Source organism: Anguilla rostrata, chromosome 8, assembly GCF_018555375.3.
Source record: "Anguilla rostrata isolate EN2019 chromosome 8, ASM1855537v3, whole genome shotgun sequence".
NCBI classification, from domain to species: domain Eukaryota; kingdom Metazoa; phylum Chordata; class Actinopteri; order Anguilliformes; family Anguillidae; genus Anguilla; species Anguilla rostrata.
The window spans coordinates 35,585,007-35,603,173 of NC_057940.1; the positions used below are offsets into that span (position 1 = coordinate 35,585,007).

The following is an 18,167-nucleotide window of genomic DNA, read 5'->3' on the forward strand; positions in this document are numbered from 1 at the left end:
CCCGGCCAGTGCTGTCCTCTGTCTGTGCTGCCCGCTATCTGTGCTGTCCTCTGTCTGTGCTCTCATCTGTCTGTGCTGCTCAATGTCGGTGCTGTCCTCTGTCTGTGCTGCAATTTGTCTGTGCTGCCATCTCTCTGTGCTGACCTCTGTCTTTGCTGCCCTCTGTGCTGCCCTCTGTCTGTGTTGCCCACTGTCTGTGTTGCCCACTGTCTGTGCTGCCCTCTGTCTGTGCTGCCCTGTCTGTGTTGCCCACTGTCTGTGCTGCCCTATGTCTGTGCTGCTCTCTATCGGTGCTGCCCTCTGTCTGTGCTGCCACACCGGGGTCGTCTGTTCTGCAGCTGAGTGCTCAGAGCTGTTGAATAGCTTGTGTACGGTAGAGTTTTGACAGATCCAACACCCTCATTTAGCTAGTTCTGTTCTCTTTTACCATGTGATTATGGGCTTTTAGATGCAACAGCCTCCACATGCTCCAGTCAATACATTACAGCCATTTACAAATCCCACTGTGCATAATAAAGCTAGGAAGTATTTTTATATTATTATCATGATTCATGTATTAATTCAGCATAATTAGTTTGGGTTAATTAGCATTTACTTTAGTTATTGCTTAATATGTCCACTAGATGGAAGCAGGGGTCATGGAAAAGTCCCATGTTCTTTGTGCATCTAAAATGCTATACCAGTTTCCTGGGTTTTACAGGTCTGAGTCATCACTTTACCAGGGAGCTCCAGAAGTAATCCATCTCAAGTACTCTTATCTCCCATCATTCCACTAGACCTGAGCTGCTGGGAGAAGAAGATCTTGTGACCGATTGCATCACAGTGTCTTTCATTGTTTCACTGAACAGGGTGCAGTGCAGGCAAGGGGTGGGGTCTAGAGGTGGAGCATACTGACGTGTTGCCATGGAGATGAGAGAGCCCGCCCCTCCCATGCCGGGAGCCTTGTGACCTGTGGATGTGAGCTGTGTATTAATAGAAACGTGCTTTAAGTGTATAGCAACCACTTAATGGGCACAGCCCACTTTGCAGTGAACACACAGAGGGCAAAGCAGAAAGCCCAGGAGATGTGCTGGCAGGGCTGGATGTGGAGAAGATTATGGAAAAATTCATTACTGAAAAATTCATTCTCAGGAACAAAGAACTTATATAACATTATGGTTTAATCAAGTGGGGTTCTGTCCAGCTTTATTAGTTTAATGAGTTATGAAGCATTTCAGTCAGTCGTGTGCGATGAGAATCTTCACTGCTTTAATCTAAAATGACAAAAAAATAGGCGAGAAGAAGAGGATAAACAATTTTTTTCATGACACTACCAATTACGGAGAAGAAACAAATGGTACTTGACAGGAAAAGTGGGAAAAAATCCAGTAATGAATCAAAAAAAAATAAAAGTAACCATTTGTGTGGAAGAGTCACAATGAACTAGATGGACACTGACAGCCCTGCTCTATCACACACACACACACACACACAGGGCAGCAGTTCCTGGGACCCCTGCCACAGAAACCCAATACCCAGAGGTCACTGCAGCTGCCCCCACTGCCCATCCCAGGAACCCAGAGGGCTGTTGGCTTTAACAGGGAGATGCTATTTTGATATCGCAGGCAGGCGGTGCTGTGCTAAGATGGCTGTGAAACGGCTGTGAAATGGATGGCTTCTGCCATTGCTGGCACTGGATGAGCTGGCATCGCAGGATTCCCAAAGACAGCGTGAGGACAGGAAGGGGCGGAGCTTGTGAGCTGCCAGGTAGGACTGACGTGAGCGGGGAAAGCAGACTCCCCCTTTGGGCTGGACCAGCACCAGCACAAGACCGGGGTGTGTGGAGGAGGCCTGCTCTTGTGTAAAGCATGCACTGTGTATTTATCAATCTTAAATTTGTTTTTACAATTATTCCTTCCCGTGTGTGTTGCTTTATCTTCTGTATTTTCAGGTACGCGTTTTAACTGCAGCTAGGATCAGAAAGTCTAAGGTAATTCAAATGTGTAATAGAAAAAATCATATATAAAAAATATAATCTTATGAACTCACCTCAGGACCCTGTGGTGTGGTTTCACAAGCATGACCACAGAATTGGGTGAGTTCTTGGTACGGTGCATTTACAGGGGATTTTCATACCCACAAGCAATCAAGGTTGATTTGACTTGGAACTTAAAAAGCTAAAAATGACACTGATGAAACATCTGACATATTTATTTTTGTGATCTTTCAACTGTGTGTTTGATACGAATATGAATAACTTTCCCATGTCTGGACAAGTCCACTGTAAATGCAAACCGCAAACTTTAATCCTGTAACACCCTCCTTAGTAGCTTCCAAAACAACACTGAATAACGTGGCGTGGACATCAGGGAAACAGCGAAATGAAAGTGCTTTTATAACCGTGCTGTATATCTACCAGGATGTGATTTGAGCAAGTTTGCATGCTGTGCCAGGAGCTCAAAGGCCGGTAGACTATTTGCAGCCCACTGCGTCTGTGATGCTGGCTGCTGTGTGAATAAGCTTGACCCGGGACGAAGGTGGCAGAGTGGCTTTTACAGAAGTGTTCTAACACCCGCATCGCTGGCGGTAGGCTTTCCATTTAACGAACACACAGGCTGAGAGGGACAGTTCCATGTACCGCAGGGTCTTGTGTTCACAGCCCAGAGTTTAATCCTCCATGCGGTAATTATTCTACAGATGTTCAGAAGTCACCTTCTGAGGTCGGGATGCTCATCTTAAGGTGCAGTTCACTCAAAAATGAAAAGGATCTGTATTTACCTGGAGTGCGTCAGGTTAGTTTTACTGAGATTTGATGAGCTTTCTAGCTATTTGCTGCAGCTCACCCTGATACAACGAACCTCAACGGTGCCAACGTGTGTGTGGCTCAAAGCACCAAAAATTTACATTGGATAAACTCAACAGCATTGTCTCCAAATGTAATGACTGTCACTCACAATCATCCACATACCTTGTTGTGCAAGGTTTCATTGAAAACCACTTCCTACTGAAGTACGGCAAGTGTGTATATCCTTGCAAAGTCTCATCCGAAGCACACTGGTATTCTGTGATGCAGTGTCAGCATTGTTGAAACAATTTTGACACTGCGCTGCAGAATACTGGCCTGTTTGGATATGTATCCGCGTGGTATACTTTGGTTGAAAGTTTTCAGTAAACTTGTGCACAACAAGGTCTGTGGGTGTTTGTGAGTAACCATGTCATTATATTTGGAGAGAGACATTGCTAGAAAATCAGCCAAATCTAAGCTATCTGGATGGATAGATAGCACTCCAGGTTAGTGGAAATATGGCTTTATTTTATTTATGGATGAACTGCTTCTTTAACAAAAGTAGATATTCTTTGGTGGACTAATCAATCTGAAAACCACACTAGATCACATACATGCGCACACAAAAAGAATGACGACACACACTCCAGAGTTGTGATTTAGTTACCATGGGGATTGTATATTGTATGAAGTTAAATGGTAATACTTCCTAGAAAATGCAAACATATTATCAGTAATATTCTTCAATATCCCAGTGCACTAATAGTAATTTCAATACTACACAAAGGCAAATTCCAATTTGGCAAGTCGTCGAAGTACAAAAACAAAATCAAACTAACACCACAAACATTTTTTTCTTGGAATTTAAAAAAACAGCTAGTTCAATACAACTTATAAAGTTTAAATGAGGATACTAGAACTGATAGCACACACTGGCCTACAAATTCACATTTGACATCTCAAAATAACAAATTTAATGAGCCCCTAGAAAATGAGTCTAGTGTGTCTATAGCTAAGCAGCAGTACAGAGCAACTAGTGTTCTAGTCTACAGCAGTTTCCATTTCAAGATAGTAACAGCAACACCAACCATGACGAATAGTGACACAGGTGTTCAATAGCTAGAATACGTACATCTTAACTGCATATTGAGATATGTTTTATCACGTTTAACTGAGCAACTGTCAGTCAGATTTTCATAATCGACTATGCATAACAGTCCATTGATTGTGACTGCAATCAACATCATTAATTTTTATTTCCGGATGTCCATACCTGTTGTAGTGTACTGATTCCAAAAAGTACTGCAAGAGTCTTACATTCCTGATATATTTTGTGTTATCTCATGATTTGCAGTTATTTCTTTCCCCCCTTCTAATATTTTATGTTTTTAACACACAAACAAGAATAATCATAAAAGCGCATGCAGGAAGGTGATTCACAAAGCACACTAACTAAAATGCAGAATTCAGAATCACACCGCAGACATTGATTAATAGACTACATTAAAAAGGCTTTTATATTAGCGTGAGAGGACAATGAGTTTGGTTACTGGGTCCAGGCACTTGACTGTGAACATGTTAATGTGTAATTAATTTATATCCGAGGTAACTAGTGGAAATTGTTTCAAGTAACCAGTATTCTGGCTCTCATTTTGCTGATTGCACACACTGTAGCCCTGCAGTGGAGAGCATTCAAAATGACTAACCCCCAACTGTAGTGTTGAGGTTAGTGTGTTGCTGCCATCTTGTGGACAGTGAATAAAATGCTTTACGTGTTTAATGTTGATGATGGGAGTGCACAACAGTTGCCTGTATGATTGGCAAAGTAGCACCTGACCTTCATTATGAAAGATTTGCAAAGCCAGCGCATTCATTTCAGTGCTGTCACACATACTAAATTCTCTCTTCCTTCAACCTTCCCTGCAAACTCCAGTTGGTCCTCTGTTCATTTAACGACTTCTTTCCCCCTCTTTTCCAGCACGACCACTTCCCTACTGAAACCGCCACCTTGTGAAACAAGGCACTTGTCGCCAAGGTGTTCATGTTCCTGGCGTAAAAAAAGTACCTCTGATTCTAATAGCAGAAGACAGTATCTCAGACGAAGCTGGGTAGCACCTGGGTGTAGTCTGCTCCCTGTGGGCTTCCTGGCTCCGCAAACGAAACCTCGTAGCAGCAAGGAGTGGCGGGAAAAAATAAGCGACTGGCGAGGTTCAAAATGCGACAAAGCAACGCAAAAGCGCGAGTACGAGACCTGCGGGGAAGACTACGGACTCTCCCCAAAGAGCACAGAGAATTACCTCAGAAATCCCTAAAAAGAAACTTGTTTGAAACCACATCATCAACCCCAGCAGGACAGTTGATTCTTTTGTTTTTTGGGGAAAAAAGTAAAACTGGGCCTTTGGTTGGCTCAGAAAACAGGAAATCATCTGATATGCATCTATTGTGTATTTATCCCTCGCCTGCGTGAGTGGTTTTTCTCTGTTCCAGTCAAATCCATAGAAAATGAACAATGGTTATAAATAGAACCGTAGAGGCTGGATTAGGACTGGACATTGCTTCCGTATTGCTGTACAAGACTGAGTGATGAAGTAGAATATCAGATGGAAATGAGGATAGTGAGATCACATGATTTCAATATAAGTTGCACTTTGGGTTAGTTAGATAGCAAGGCAGTGGATAGAGGCAGTTATTTAGAAGGGCGTGGAGAGAGACACAGACAGGGAAACGTGCACACAAACACACAGGCGGACACTGTAGGAGTTCCAGAAAGGGGAAGTGGTTAGGCTGTGAATCCAATCACATGCAGTCGCAGTCGCTCAGTCAGACAGGCAGGGTAGTGGGAACAGGTGTCGATTCTCATTCTCTGGGGTCTGCCCATGTTCCTCTTCAGGCCACACTCGTAGATAACTAAACGGAAAGAGAGAGAGATGGTTGAGCGCTGTGCTAAGGTACACATCCACGAGAGGGTGACATTAAGAGAGACTGTGAGATGCTCACTCCTGTCAGGTCTCAGTACAGTCTCACCTGTGAGATGCTGACTCCTGTCAGGTCTCAGTACAGTCTCACCTGTGAGATGCTGACTCCTGTCAGGTCTCAGTACAGTCTCACCTGTGAGATGCTCGCTCCTGTCAGGTCTCAGTACAGTCTCACCTGTGAGATGCTCACTCCTGTCAGGTCTCAGTACAGTCTCACCTGTGAGATGCTGACTCCTGTTAGGTCTCAGTACAGTCTCACCTGTGAGATGCTGACTCCTGTCAGGTCTCAGTACAGTCTCACATGTGAGATGCTGACTCCTGTCAGGTCTCAGTACAGTCTCACCTGTGAGATGCTGACTCCGGTCAGGTCTCAGTACAGTCTCACCTGTGAGATGCTGACTCCGGTCAGTTTCTCCACAGCCGCGGGCAGCCTGGTCATGATGTCCAGCACTTCCCCGGTCAGTTTGGCCGGCCCCACCTCCGAGCCGCCGCTGGACACCATGGTAACCTTCTGAGCGGCGGAGAGGGGCTTGCTGATCTCCTCGGCGATCTGCGGGACGACAAGAAACGCGCGTTCAGAGGCCGTTCCAGAGCGGCACGGGCCGCACGCGCTCAGTGTGGGGCGGCTCTCACCAGGGGCAGCTTCTCCAGCAGCATGTCCACCATCGCCCCCTCCTGGTACTGCTGGAACGCCTCCGCCTTCTTGGCCATCTGTTCCGCGTCCGCCCTGCCCTTAGCCTCCACGGCAAAGGCCTCAGCCTCGCCTTTCACCTGAGGGACAGACGCACAGACACGGGGAGGGAGAGGGGAGAGGCACGGGGAGGGGAGAGGCACAGGGAGGGGAGAGGCAAGGGAGTGAGAGGGGGAGAGGCACGGGGAGGGAGAGGGGGAGAGGCACGGGGGGGAGAGGCAAGGGAGGGAGAGGGGGAGAGGCACGGGGAGGGGGAGAGGCAAGGGGAGGGAGAGGGGAGAGGCACGGGAGGGAGAGGGGAGGGGAGAGACACAGGGAGGGAGAGGGGGAGAGGCACGGGGAGGGAGAGGGGGAGAGGCATGGGGAGGGGAGAGGGGAGAGGCACGGGGAGGGAGAGGGGGAGAGGCACGGGGAGGGAGAGAGGGAGAGGCACAGGGAGGGAGAGGGGAGAGGCACGGGAGGAGAGAGGCACAGGGAGGGAGAGGGGGAGAGGCACGGTGAGGGGGAGGAAGAGGGGGAGAGACAGAGACGGAGAGAGGGTAAGACAGGGAGGGAGAGGGGGAGAGACAAAGAGAGGAAGAGGAGATGGGGATAGGGGGAGACAGGGAGGGTAGAGGGGGAGACGGGGAGGGTAGAGGGGGAGACGCATGGAGGGAGACGGAGAGACATGGGGAGAGAGACAAGGAGGGATGGGGAGAGACACAGGGAGGGAAAAAGAGGCAGAGCAACAGAGGAAGAGTGGCAACGTTAAATAAAGAAGGGGGGGGAGAATATGTACTGTGTAAGCAGTCCCGAATAACGGCTCAGTCGAGTCTTAAATCAGAAACGAGCCGAGACAGAAAGACAGGCAGGAAATATGGAGAGATGGCCAGGAGCACTGCGGGCTCAGAGAGAGGCCAGCAGGTCGCCTAGCAACGGTGGAAGGGCAGGCGAAGGGGGGGCGGGTGGAGGGCACTCACTCTGATAGACTCAGCCTCAGCTTCGGCCTCCATGATGAGCTGAATCCTGCGGGGACAAAGAGAGCGGTCAGCAACATGAGGAGGGGAGGGGCAGAGGGGAGTAGGCAGGGTGGAGGGGGAGTGGGCAGGGCAGAGGGAGTGGGCGGGGCGGGGAGGGCAGGCAGCAGGGGAGTGGGCGGGTGGGGGGAAGGCGGGGGGTGGGGGAAGGGCGGCAGCAGGGGAGTGGCAGGGTGGAGGGAGTGGGCGGAGGGAGGGGCGGGGCAGCAGGGGAGTGGGCAGGGTGGAGGGGGAGTGGGCAGGGCAGAGGGGAGTGGGCGGGGCAGCAGGGGAGTGGGAGGCAGGGGTGGGCGAGGGAGGAGTGGCAGGGCAGGGGGGCGGAGCAGGGAGGCGGCGGAGGGGAGTGGGCAGGGCAGCAGGGGAGTGGGCGAGGGGTGGGAAGGGCAGGAGCGGGTGGGGCGGGGAGGAGTGGGGAGAGGGAGTGGGCGGGGCAGCAGGGGAACGGGCGGGGGCAGCGGGGGAGCGGGCGGGGGCAGCGGGCGCTGCTCGGGCAGCAGAACTCACCGTTCGGCTTCGGCCAGCCTCTCCAGCCGGTACCTCTCGGCCTCGGCGGGCTTCTTGATCTTGGCCTCCAGCTCCTTCTCCTTGCGGGTGATCTCCTGCTCCTGGAGCATGATCTGCTGCGCGCGCTCCACCACCTGCACCTGCATCTTCTCCTCCTCGATGCGCTGCTTGGTCTTTGCAACCTGGGGGCGAGAGACAGTCCCTGCAGTTTGGTATTCACATGCTGACACTGAGGGCTAGATCCACTTAGAAAAAAAACTTTAAGAAACACAGAGCGCAGTTTGTGCTGCTTATTGCAAAACAGCTGCCAAAACAACCCTAGCCATATTCAGAACCGATTCACTGAACTATGGATGCAAAGCAAGTAACATCACAGCCACCACCAACCACACCTGAAGTTCAGCTCAACATTCTCTGCAAACTTCTACATTTTACAAGGGAATAAATAATGGTGCTGGAGTAACAATGACTAAAAAAGGAGCCACAGACTAGACTTAAATTACAAGCAAATGGACCTCTTCAATATTTCTTGGAACAACTCACCATTTCAATTCAAAGAATTGGGCCATGTAAAATTCACTATTTTCATTAAACCAACATGGTTATTGGAGTCGTCAAAATATTTGTTGCAGAAAACAAATTAGAGTGGGCAGGCTCGATGTCATCTTTACAGCTGTGCTGCATGGCTACACTGCATGGCTGTGCCTTCTGGCTGTGCTACGTGGCTGTGCAGTAAGGCTGTGCCTCCTGTCTGTGCCGCACGGTCTGTCGTACCTGCAGCTGGTAGGCCATCTCTGACTCAGCCTGCTTGGTGAACACCTCCATGTCATAGGCGGCTTTCTTAAGTTCAAAGTCCCTCTGAGCTTTGGCCATTTCAATCTCATTCAGATACTGAGCAGAGATCTTCTCCTGCATCGCATGGGCTTCCTGCACACAGAGACAGAGACACGCATGAGCGGAGTGTGTGTGTGTGTGTGTGCGCATGTGTGTGTGTGTATGTGCATGTGAGCACTTGTGTGTGTGCATACGTGCATGTGTGTGTGCGCATGTGTGTGTGTGTGTATGTGTGTGTATATGTGCATGTGAGCATGCATGCATATGTATGTGTGTGTGTGCATGTGTGCACAGTTTGAAAAGGAACACAGGGAGGCTGGAGAGAGAAAAAGAAGGAGAGAGGGAGAGGTAGACTCACCCTGATGACAGCATCCCTCTTGTTCTGGGCCTCTCCTATCCGGGCATCTTTCTGAACCTGCGCTGTTCGAGCCTTCCCCAGGGAGTTCAGGTAATCCTGACAGAGACAGAGAGTTTAGCCAAACACATACCCAGCATCCAGATTCACCCAACAAAACACCCACCTAGCATCCAGGCTCACCCAGCAACACACACACCCAGCATCCAGGCTACCCAGCAATACACACACACACACACACACACACACACACACACACCAAGCATCCAGGATCATCCAGCAAAACACACACCCAGCATCCAGGCTTCCCAGCAACACAGACACGCACACACACACACACACACCAAGCATCCAGGCTACCCAACAAAACACACACCCAGCATTCAGGCTCATCCAGCAAAACACACACCCAGCATCCAGGCACACCCAGCAAAACACACACTGAGCACGGGCATCCATTAAGGACACACAAGACCATTCAGGTTCAAGGTTGATTCAACCCAGCACTCAATGACCATGCAGGAAGTGAGGAAAAACGGACCCACCTGGTCATCATGAACGTCCTTGAGGGTGTAGCTGACAACACTGATGCCCATGTTGACCAGGTCGGATGAGGCCACTTTGAACACCTGCTCAGAAAACTTCTTGCGGTCCTTATAGATCTCCTGGGGAGAGAGGGAGAAGAAATGAATACCACTGTATACTGTAGTATTGCTACACTGTGTAAGCCTAGTGTGATGCAGTGCTTCAGTATGTAATTATGTATCAGTGTAGTGTATTAGTGTGTAGTTATGTATAAGGCGGTGTAGTGTCTCAGTGTGTAGTTATGTATCAGTGTAGTGTCTCATTGTGTAGTTATGTATCAGTGTAGTGTCTCATTGTGTAGTTGTTTGTCAGTCGGTGTAGTGTCTCATTGTGTAGTTGTTTCAGGCAGTGTAGTGACTCAGTGTGTAGTTGTTTGTCAGGCGATGTAGTGTCTCAGTCTGTAATTGTTTGTCAGGTGGTGTACAGTCACAGTGTGTAGTTGTTTATCATGCGGTGTAGTGTCTCAGTGTGTAGTTGTTTGTCAGGCAGTGTAGTGTCTCAGTGTGTAGTTGTTTGTCAGGCGATGTAGTGTCTCAGTCTGTAATTGTTTGTCAGGTGGTGTACAGTCACAGTGTGTAGTTGTTTATCATGCAGTGTAGTGTCTCAGTGTGTAGTCTGTCAGGCAGTGTAGTGTCTCAATGTGTAGTTGTTTATCAGGCAGTGTAGTGTCTCACTGTGTAGTTGTTTGTCAGGCGATGTAGTGTCTCAGTCTGTAATTGTTTGTCAGGTGGTGTACAGTCACAGTGTGTAGTTGTTTATCACAGTGTAGTGTCTCAGTGTGTAGTTCTTTATCAGATGGTGTACAGTGACATGCCTCCACAGTCAGGTGGGCGATGATGGCTCTTTGGTGGCCCTCCAGCGTTTCCAGGGCGATCTGGGCGATCTCATGCTCGGACTTCCCCATGAACATCTGGCAAGCCGCAGCCAGCATCTCCTTATTCTGGCCCTGAATCTTCATCTGGAGAGGAGATGTGACAGCAGGTCAGACACACTGACCTTCCTCACACTGCAGTACATTAACCCTCATGGAGAATTACTACAGTAAACATGCTTACCCACCTCACACTAAGGTACTGTACATTAATATGATCTCTGATAGGGTATCACAGAATACATGCTGACTGACCCAAGACCTAAAGCTCGTGCTTTAAGAGGAGGAAGTGCAGCGACCTGTGCGATGCCGGTGACGGAGATGGGCACTCCGTGTCGGGTGTACACCTTATCACTCTTCACGTTCAGAGTCAGGGTGTTCAGAGAGATCCTGAGAGAAAGCAAAGGAAAGGGTTAACAAACAGAACCCGAACACACACGCGCGCACAAACACACACACGTGGATACACATGCACACGTGCGAGCACACACACACACACACACAGAAAAGGGCAGTTTGCGATGGTCTGCATACCTCTGGATCCGCTGGATACAGGGCACCACAAACACCCGGCCTCCAGCGATCATCATAGGAGGGGAGCGGCAGAACCCTGAGAGACAGACAGAACCCAACAGCCAATGGGGTCACTCACATACAGTATGGCTGTGAAGCACACATGGCTGTGAATTCACATACATGGGCTGTGATGTCACATGAACAACATTACCTGCAATTCTATACAAGCCAGTTCCATATATTCAACCATTTAAAAGCAAACAGAACAAAAATAAATAAGCCATCGATCCTAAACTGTAATGAAGGAGAATTATAATGAAATCAGAAATAGTGTCAAAATATCAATACTCAAGAACATGATGTTGCATTTGAACCAATATTTTAAAGATTTGTGGAAATCACATTTGAGGTATCAAATTCAGTGTTTGTCCATTATTTAGATACATGCTAAGATTTACATCTTTACAGGAACTCACAGCAGCACCACCACCAAACTGCAGTGAGGCAAAGGTCGTTTTTTACAGGGAAGGAAACTCCATTGGTTATGCAACTTTGTGCAGAGCATCCAACCGTCTGCATCTGTAACATCTCTGCCGTTTTAAGCGCTTGGTAATACTGGTTACACACAACGTTAAGCCTTACCCGACACCACCATCGCCTCGTTGGGCCCGCAGGTGTAGAACATTTTCACTCTGGGCAGCAGCTGCAAACACACAAACGCTCCAATATAAACATGACTGTGTAAAGGCACCAACACCAGAAAAGAGTTACAGTACAAACACAGTATTGCACAATCTTCAAATATTTCCTGTGGGTCAAATTCTTTTTTTTTTTTAAATGGTGTATATGCAGGACATACATTTTCCCTGCACTATTCATGACACTGAATGAATCATATGTGCTGTACGTGTGTGAATAAAGCAGGGGCCTTCTTATTGTAAAGCTGTCTTATTCTGTCACTAAGTACGGACTGTGCACACACCGCAGAAACAGATCTGGACAGAGTCACAATATCAGATGCATGTGAATAATGTCCCCCCCCCCCCCCGTGCCCCGCCCCCCCCCCCTTATTCACAATCTAAGGTCCAAGAGCACATCTGTGGAAGTCCCCAGTCAGCCAGCTGGATAGTCCTGCTATACTGATCGACTGAACATAACTGTAATTTTATCAAATTAAACAAATGGAAAATTTCTAATGGACATGCTGGAACCACAAACCACAAACATTTCGAGTTTGCATTCTCTATAAACCCCTTTTAAGCAGCAGTGGTCCTGAATGCAGATGAAGCCCACTGTCCATTCGTCCCTGAGTCAAACCGGAACAATGCAGCTGGGTCTAAGAGGAGTTAGTGTCAGGGCCCATTCAGGTTCAGGCTATTCTCCACATGATTAAATGTCCAGCTCTCAGACAATGCCTGTGCCATAGACGAGCACGTTTGTAAGACTGGGTGTACAGGGTGGTGTTTTCACAACAAAACCAGAGCCCTCCCCTGTTCTGCGTGGCCATGTTTGAGTGCAGACTGTATGGGGTGTGTCTTCGGCTGGTGGAGAAATGTATATGCTTCCACGGCTGATTCTACAAGTTTGTTTTCAATATTAAAGGATGTTCGGTTTTTCATTGACATTTACTGCGGTCTTAACTGGACGTCTGGGATTCTGCATGGTGTTTCAGTACAGTGGGGCTGCTCAAGAGAATAACCGCCAAATTAGACTAGCCTACCTCTCCTACCAACTGGTTGAGCACAAGCAATTTAAGCTGCATCATGTAAAAAAAAAAAGTGCATGCCAAGTTTCGCAAGAATAGGTGTTAGTGCACAGAGAAGGGCTGGAAGAAAATAAAAAGTACAGATCCCAACCAAGAGGCAAGGGGCTGCCACAAGCACTACAATTCAAGAATCTTAAGATGCAGCCAGGTCAATTGCCATAGCAACAAAAACGGGATCAATAAACCTATTGCACAGCAGGAAACCCCTATAGAACTTCTGATTGTGTATTAATTAAATCAATGTATTCCCAACAAGCAAATTTCAAACCATCACTCTCAATTCTAAAAATTGGAGCGGCCATTCACAAGAGATGCCATTAGAACTCTACTAGAAAAGAGAGCTTTAATGTTGTCACAGCTGCTTCTTAAGTGAACGAAGGGCATTGAAACTGGTATTTTAAGATTGTATCTGTTTGGGTAAAAAACAATCTCAATAAAAAACTTTTTCAATGTACAAAAATGCCAAGTTACAAAGCACTGTCTATAAGTCATTTATTAAAACTTGCAAGATCTAGGCATGTCATTAAAACTATTGATATCACAATGAGGCCAAGTTACAACAAACAATATTGGCTATCTTGGCCCACACAAATTAAACCAGCTTTATTCCAAAGCAATGCCATTTTACCATCTGAAGAGAATGTAGACATTCTACCTTTATGTTACATTCACTTCATTCCTTCAGCCTTCGGATGGTAAGATGAAAGAAAACACAGGGCCAAGTTACATGGAATAATTAAGGAAACATTCAGTAGCCTTGCTTTGGAATAGAGCTTGTTTCATTTGTGTGAGTTAAGGTAGCCAATATTGTTTGGGTACAGAAATCTGGTAGCACCGTGGCACAGGTTCGCATACAACTGGTACCTAGCAAACCAAATCGCAAGGGCACCGTAGCATTTCAAAAGTATTGTGTTAGCACGAGCATTGTCAAAATCTAACGATCCCATCCCTAGCCATAAAACGATATTATATGTGGTTTGCATGTGAAATGATACAGAATGCATTCCATATATATATATATATATATATATTTTCGGACTAATATTATACAGCTGTAAAGCCAATTGTTTTAATTTTTTACAATAATTAGTTAGCAAGCAAGCTAGCTTCCACACAACGAAGATGAAGACCACAAAGTTTTAAAAACGTGTTATATTTCCTGAAATAGCATTACATGCGTGTTTCCTTATATATCCATTTTGCTAGTGTATCCGAGTATCTGAGAAGGGTCTGTCTGCGGACTGCAAGAAAGGGGTTGATCGTGTAGGAGACTTGTCTTGTAGGAGGAAGCGTAATTTTTAGGTTTCCAAATCACACCAAAGAACCACACGGGAGTAGAACAAGAGTTTGACATTACTGGCTTCATGGAGCAGTAACAATGTTCTGTGGAGATAACCATTTCATTATTGCTATTTATTTATAAAGCACTTCTCATACAAAGGTAACGTATGGTTACCGAAGTTGATAATTTATCTATATTATCAGTGGTTTATGTAGTATAGTACTGAACTCTACCTGGCTTAAAGTTATTACTTGGCCTAGTACTGGGCTAGCTAATGTTATGGATACAAACCATAGATTGTATAAAAATAGATACAAATTCTCAAATAAATCCAGTAACACTATCACTGCAAAACCCGTTGCTGGGTGCAATAACAGTTGCCTTCCTCTTCTGATCTGTTCCAGTCAACCCCTTATTGGATAAAAAGCTATCATATGATTTAAACTTCAGTACATTGTTTTGCGCATGGGTACATACAAGTTACAGGTACGCTGGTTCACTAAGCCTGTATGTAGCTGTATTAGCTATGAAGCTAGCTAACAAGGTGGCTCTGTAGCTGTAGCTAGCTGTTAACTTGTAACTATAAAGCCACGTTAAATTTGACTCAATTCAGATCGCGGACATGCCGTACTTGTGTAATGTTCATGGTTTGAATGCACTGTGAAGACTCGGTTGCACTTCTGTTTGTGAGATTGGCAGTAAATCAGTTATCATTGAATAAATTTAACCATCACATATACCTACATTTCATACACAAAATGTAGGTTAACAAAAAATAAACAAACCAACAAAAATGTATGCTAATTCAGTTCATACAGAAAAGGGTTGAATTAGCCTACTACATCATCACAATGGCAGAATTACACACTGACATGCATGTGAATAACATGTGAAGTCAAACCAGTTTGTTTTTCTCTGGATCTTTAAGCCACTTGTCATTTATCTAGCAGATTTATTAGCCTGTCAGACATAAGCCTAAATAATTTTTGTAGCAATTCAATTCAATGTACTTTATTGAACATGTCTTTTGTAGTTGTTCCAATTACCTTTGGTATACACTTATTGTACATCGCTTTGGATAAAAGTGTCTGCCAAATAAATGTAATATAATGTGATTCCCTATTATTGGACAAAGCCTGCACGTTAAAGGCTAATACATTTCTCGTTACATTTTTCAATCTTATTTAATTCATTGATTGAAAATGCAGTTGAATTGAAGTTGTTAAACTTCCAAATTTTATGTAGGCTTAATAATCAAGTACTGTTCACATAAACAAGTAATTTCTCCAAGAATGCCCCGGATGGACACAAAATTGTAGCCTACGATGTGAAACGCCTTTAAAGATGACTGGATTAACACGTTTGACATTGGCATTAAAGTCGACCAATACGTTGTGACATTTTTCTCGAGTGGGTGTTCCTTGTAGTAGGCGTTTCTTGTAGTGGGAGTAGTTTGTAGTATTGTAGGCTGTAGATAGATACTCTTGATGCTATTAACTTTGATCAAATGTTGTTACTGGCAGATGTAGCAAAATGTCCGGTGGGGAGAATTACTGATTGCAGGACTGGAGCATTTGTGATGACAAAATCGGCAGGAAAAACAGAAAAAATGGAAAAGAACCCCCGTTTGGGGGTTTATTGCGTGGACCTGTGAAGTTGTGTCTGAATTCTGTGCATTTACATGAGGCCAGAGGGTACAGAAGGTAATGTTCTTAAGGGCTGAGGGTCTGTGGTCACTGTGGTTCTTTCAGTAGGAAACCCTGAAAAGTGCCAAACTATCTGTGCAGTATACGTATGGGACATGCCCTGTCAAACTGTAACATTCCAATAATAAAATCTTCAAAATGAATCCTATAATATGATAAGGATAAACTGGAAGTTCACTGCATTTGATATACTACTCAGATTGTTATGCCCCGCGGAAGGCCTCTTCCGTTGTGCACTGCTTGCCGTACAGCACGTCATCTTTAAACGCTTCGTCACGCACTAAAATGTACATGCACTTACATGCACGTTTAGTAACGTTCAGACGGTAGTTGGTACAACGACCTTCAACTTAAACAGACTTAAAATGTTGCAAAATGCAATTGTTTGATGTATTGAGACTGAAGCGAGCTCCCCGTATCTTTCCCCATGGTTACCATGTTGGTTCAAGAATTCCAAACTACAACGTCACAATTGACTGCCAAATAAGTCAAACTGTACTTGTTGTGTAACAAAAGTTTATTTTCCCCCGTGTTATCAAATACTACACTGCATAAATTTAAGCCAGTGCCTTCACCACTTTCGGGTTGGCACCATACATGGTGTCCTTTCAATAAGATCACTACAGAATCAGACCTGTCCATCTGTGCTCTGGGAAAGGCAAAAACACTTATAAATCCCATTGGTAAACTGGAATTGTATAATCCGTGACAAATATTTGTTGTTGGTGCAAATGTATAAAGCAACGTGGACATTTAACTTAAAATGAAAAAGACCGACTCTTTCTTAATTATGCTACTGCCCGACGACTGCGGTGAAGTTAGTCATATCTCGAAGACGGCATCCACGCCTATTTCTTTCTGATGCGCACCCATGTGCGCACCGTATACATGGTTATTCGGTTTGATTAGCTATGTCTTGATTATAGTCTGGCGTTCTTAAATAACTCGACGGGTACAGCCTACAACTTAAATTGATTGGCATTAGCTAGCAGCTGGCGTGTCTCAATCTACAAAGTGTAAATGGGTTATTGTTAACTGTCCGTTAATTGAAATAATGTTACTTTTAATATCCCTTTGTATTTACTGCCAGGTAACGATAGCTAACTAGCTTCGTTTCCTGCCTGACCGACTCAGCAGTTGTTAGCATATATATTCCATCTTTAGCCACGATTTATAAACAGCTGTAGATTAACCAGTTTATGTAGTTAGCTACGGGACACTGATATTTAGCTTGTCGTCTATGTGATAGGTTGCATTTTCGAATACAACCACATCCAAAATTTGCCGATACATCAACTGTTTATCAGATAATTAGATATACACAGCGTAGCTAGCTAACAAGCGACTGTAAAACGGCACATTGACTCCATGGGCTACAGTCAAGCACTTACGCTAACTTACATCAACAAAACCTACAATCAGCTCGCTAGCTAGCTATCTATTAGCTTAGCGCAACGCAAGTTTTCTAATTATAGCAACGCCCACCAATCTGGCAAATGTGGTACCCAAGAGAGGCCTAGTTACGCCAGCTAGCTAAAATTACGATAGTTCAATATGTTCGCTATCCAGTGTCCGTGTCTAACACAGGCTAGCTAAGTAGTTAGCTGTTTAGCTAAATTCCATGAATAGCTATTCCTGGGTTCCACACCGAGAAAGACACGTCATATCATTTGTACACGCTCGAAACGATGTTTAGAGATTTAACTTACCAACCGTGGATTGGATCTGAAAATAGAGAATGTGGAAACTTGTCAAATATTTAGCAAACGAGAAATTTTACTGCTGGGTTTACGTCAAGTGCTGTTCCCCACTTCTCCCTCCGCAATATGTCCACGCCCACTGCGAGGCAGAGAGGAACTACTCGTTCGCCCTCTTTTGTTCGCAATGGTGCAATAACTACTTGTGTTTTGTCAATACCGTTACATTGATGTTTTGTAGATTCTTTGTAGTTCTTTAACTTCATTCAGCAACACCCTCCTCGTTATTTGTTTGGAATAAAGTAAATGTTTAAGTACAGTAAGCTTCAGCGGTGAATTGTCTGCTAATGAACGTAAGATTTTATGTGCATTTACAGGGAATAAAAGCACAAATCATTGGCAGCCTGTCGACATGAGACCTGTTTGCTGCAGTTAATACGTTACTGCCCTACTTAATGCAAGCCTGCAAAAAGTAAGCTGTTTGTGCTTTATTCATACTATACCAAAGAGCGTGTGATGCCAATGCCATTTGGATACAAATTCTTTAAAAAAAATAATTTAAAAAATAGATACATTATTTATGCTGACCGCGTCTGACACTTTATA

At 45.4% G+C, this 18,167-nt stretch overlaps 1 protein-coding gene across 1 annotated transcript; it reads right to left on the reverse strand.

Annotated features, from left to right (window-relative positions):
• Window positions 1-3,416: 3,416 nt before the first annotated feature.
• flot1a (flotillin 1a) lies at window positions 3,417-17,771 on the reverse strand. The gene is made up of 13 exons (XM_064347970.1): window positions 17,574-17,771; window positions 11,754-11,814; window positions 11,130-11,205; window positions 10,895-10,985; window positions 10,539-10,682; window positions 9,685-9,804; window positions 9,143-9,238; window positions 8,725-8,877; window positions 7,951-8,132; window positions 7,390-7,435; window positions 6,373-6,510; window positions 6,125-6,289; window positions 3,417-5,671 (listed from the first exon to the last, which is right to left on the reverse strand). Exons 2-13 carry the CDS (start codon window positions 11,794-11,796, stop codon window positions 5,651-5,653), a joined length of 1,275 nt encoding a protein of 424 aa, XP_064204040.1. The 5' UTR covers window positions 11,797-11,814; window positions 17,574-17,771; the 3' UTR covers window positions 3,417-5,650.
• Between the last annotated feature and the right edge of the window lie 396 nt (window positions 17,772-18,167).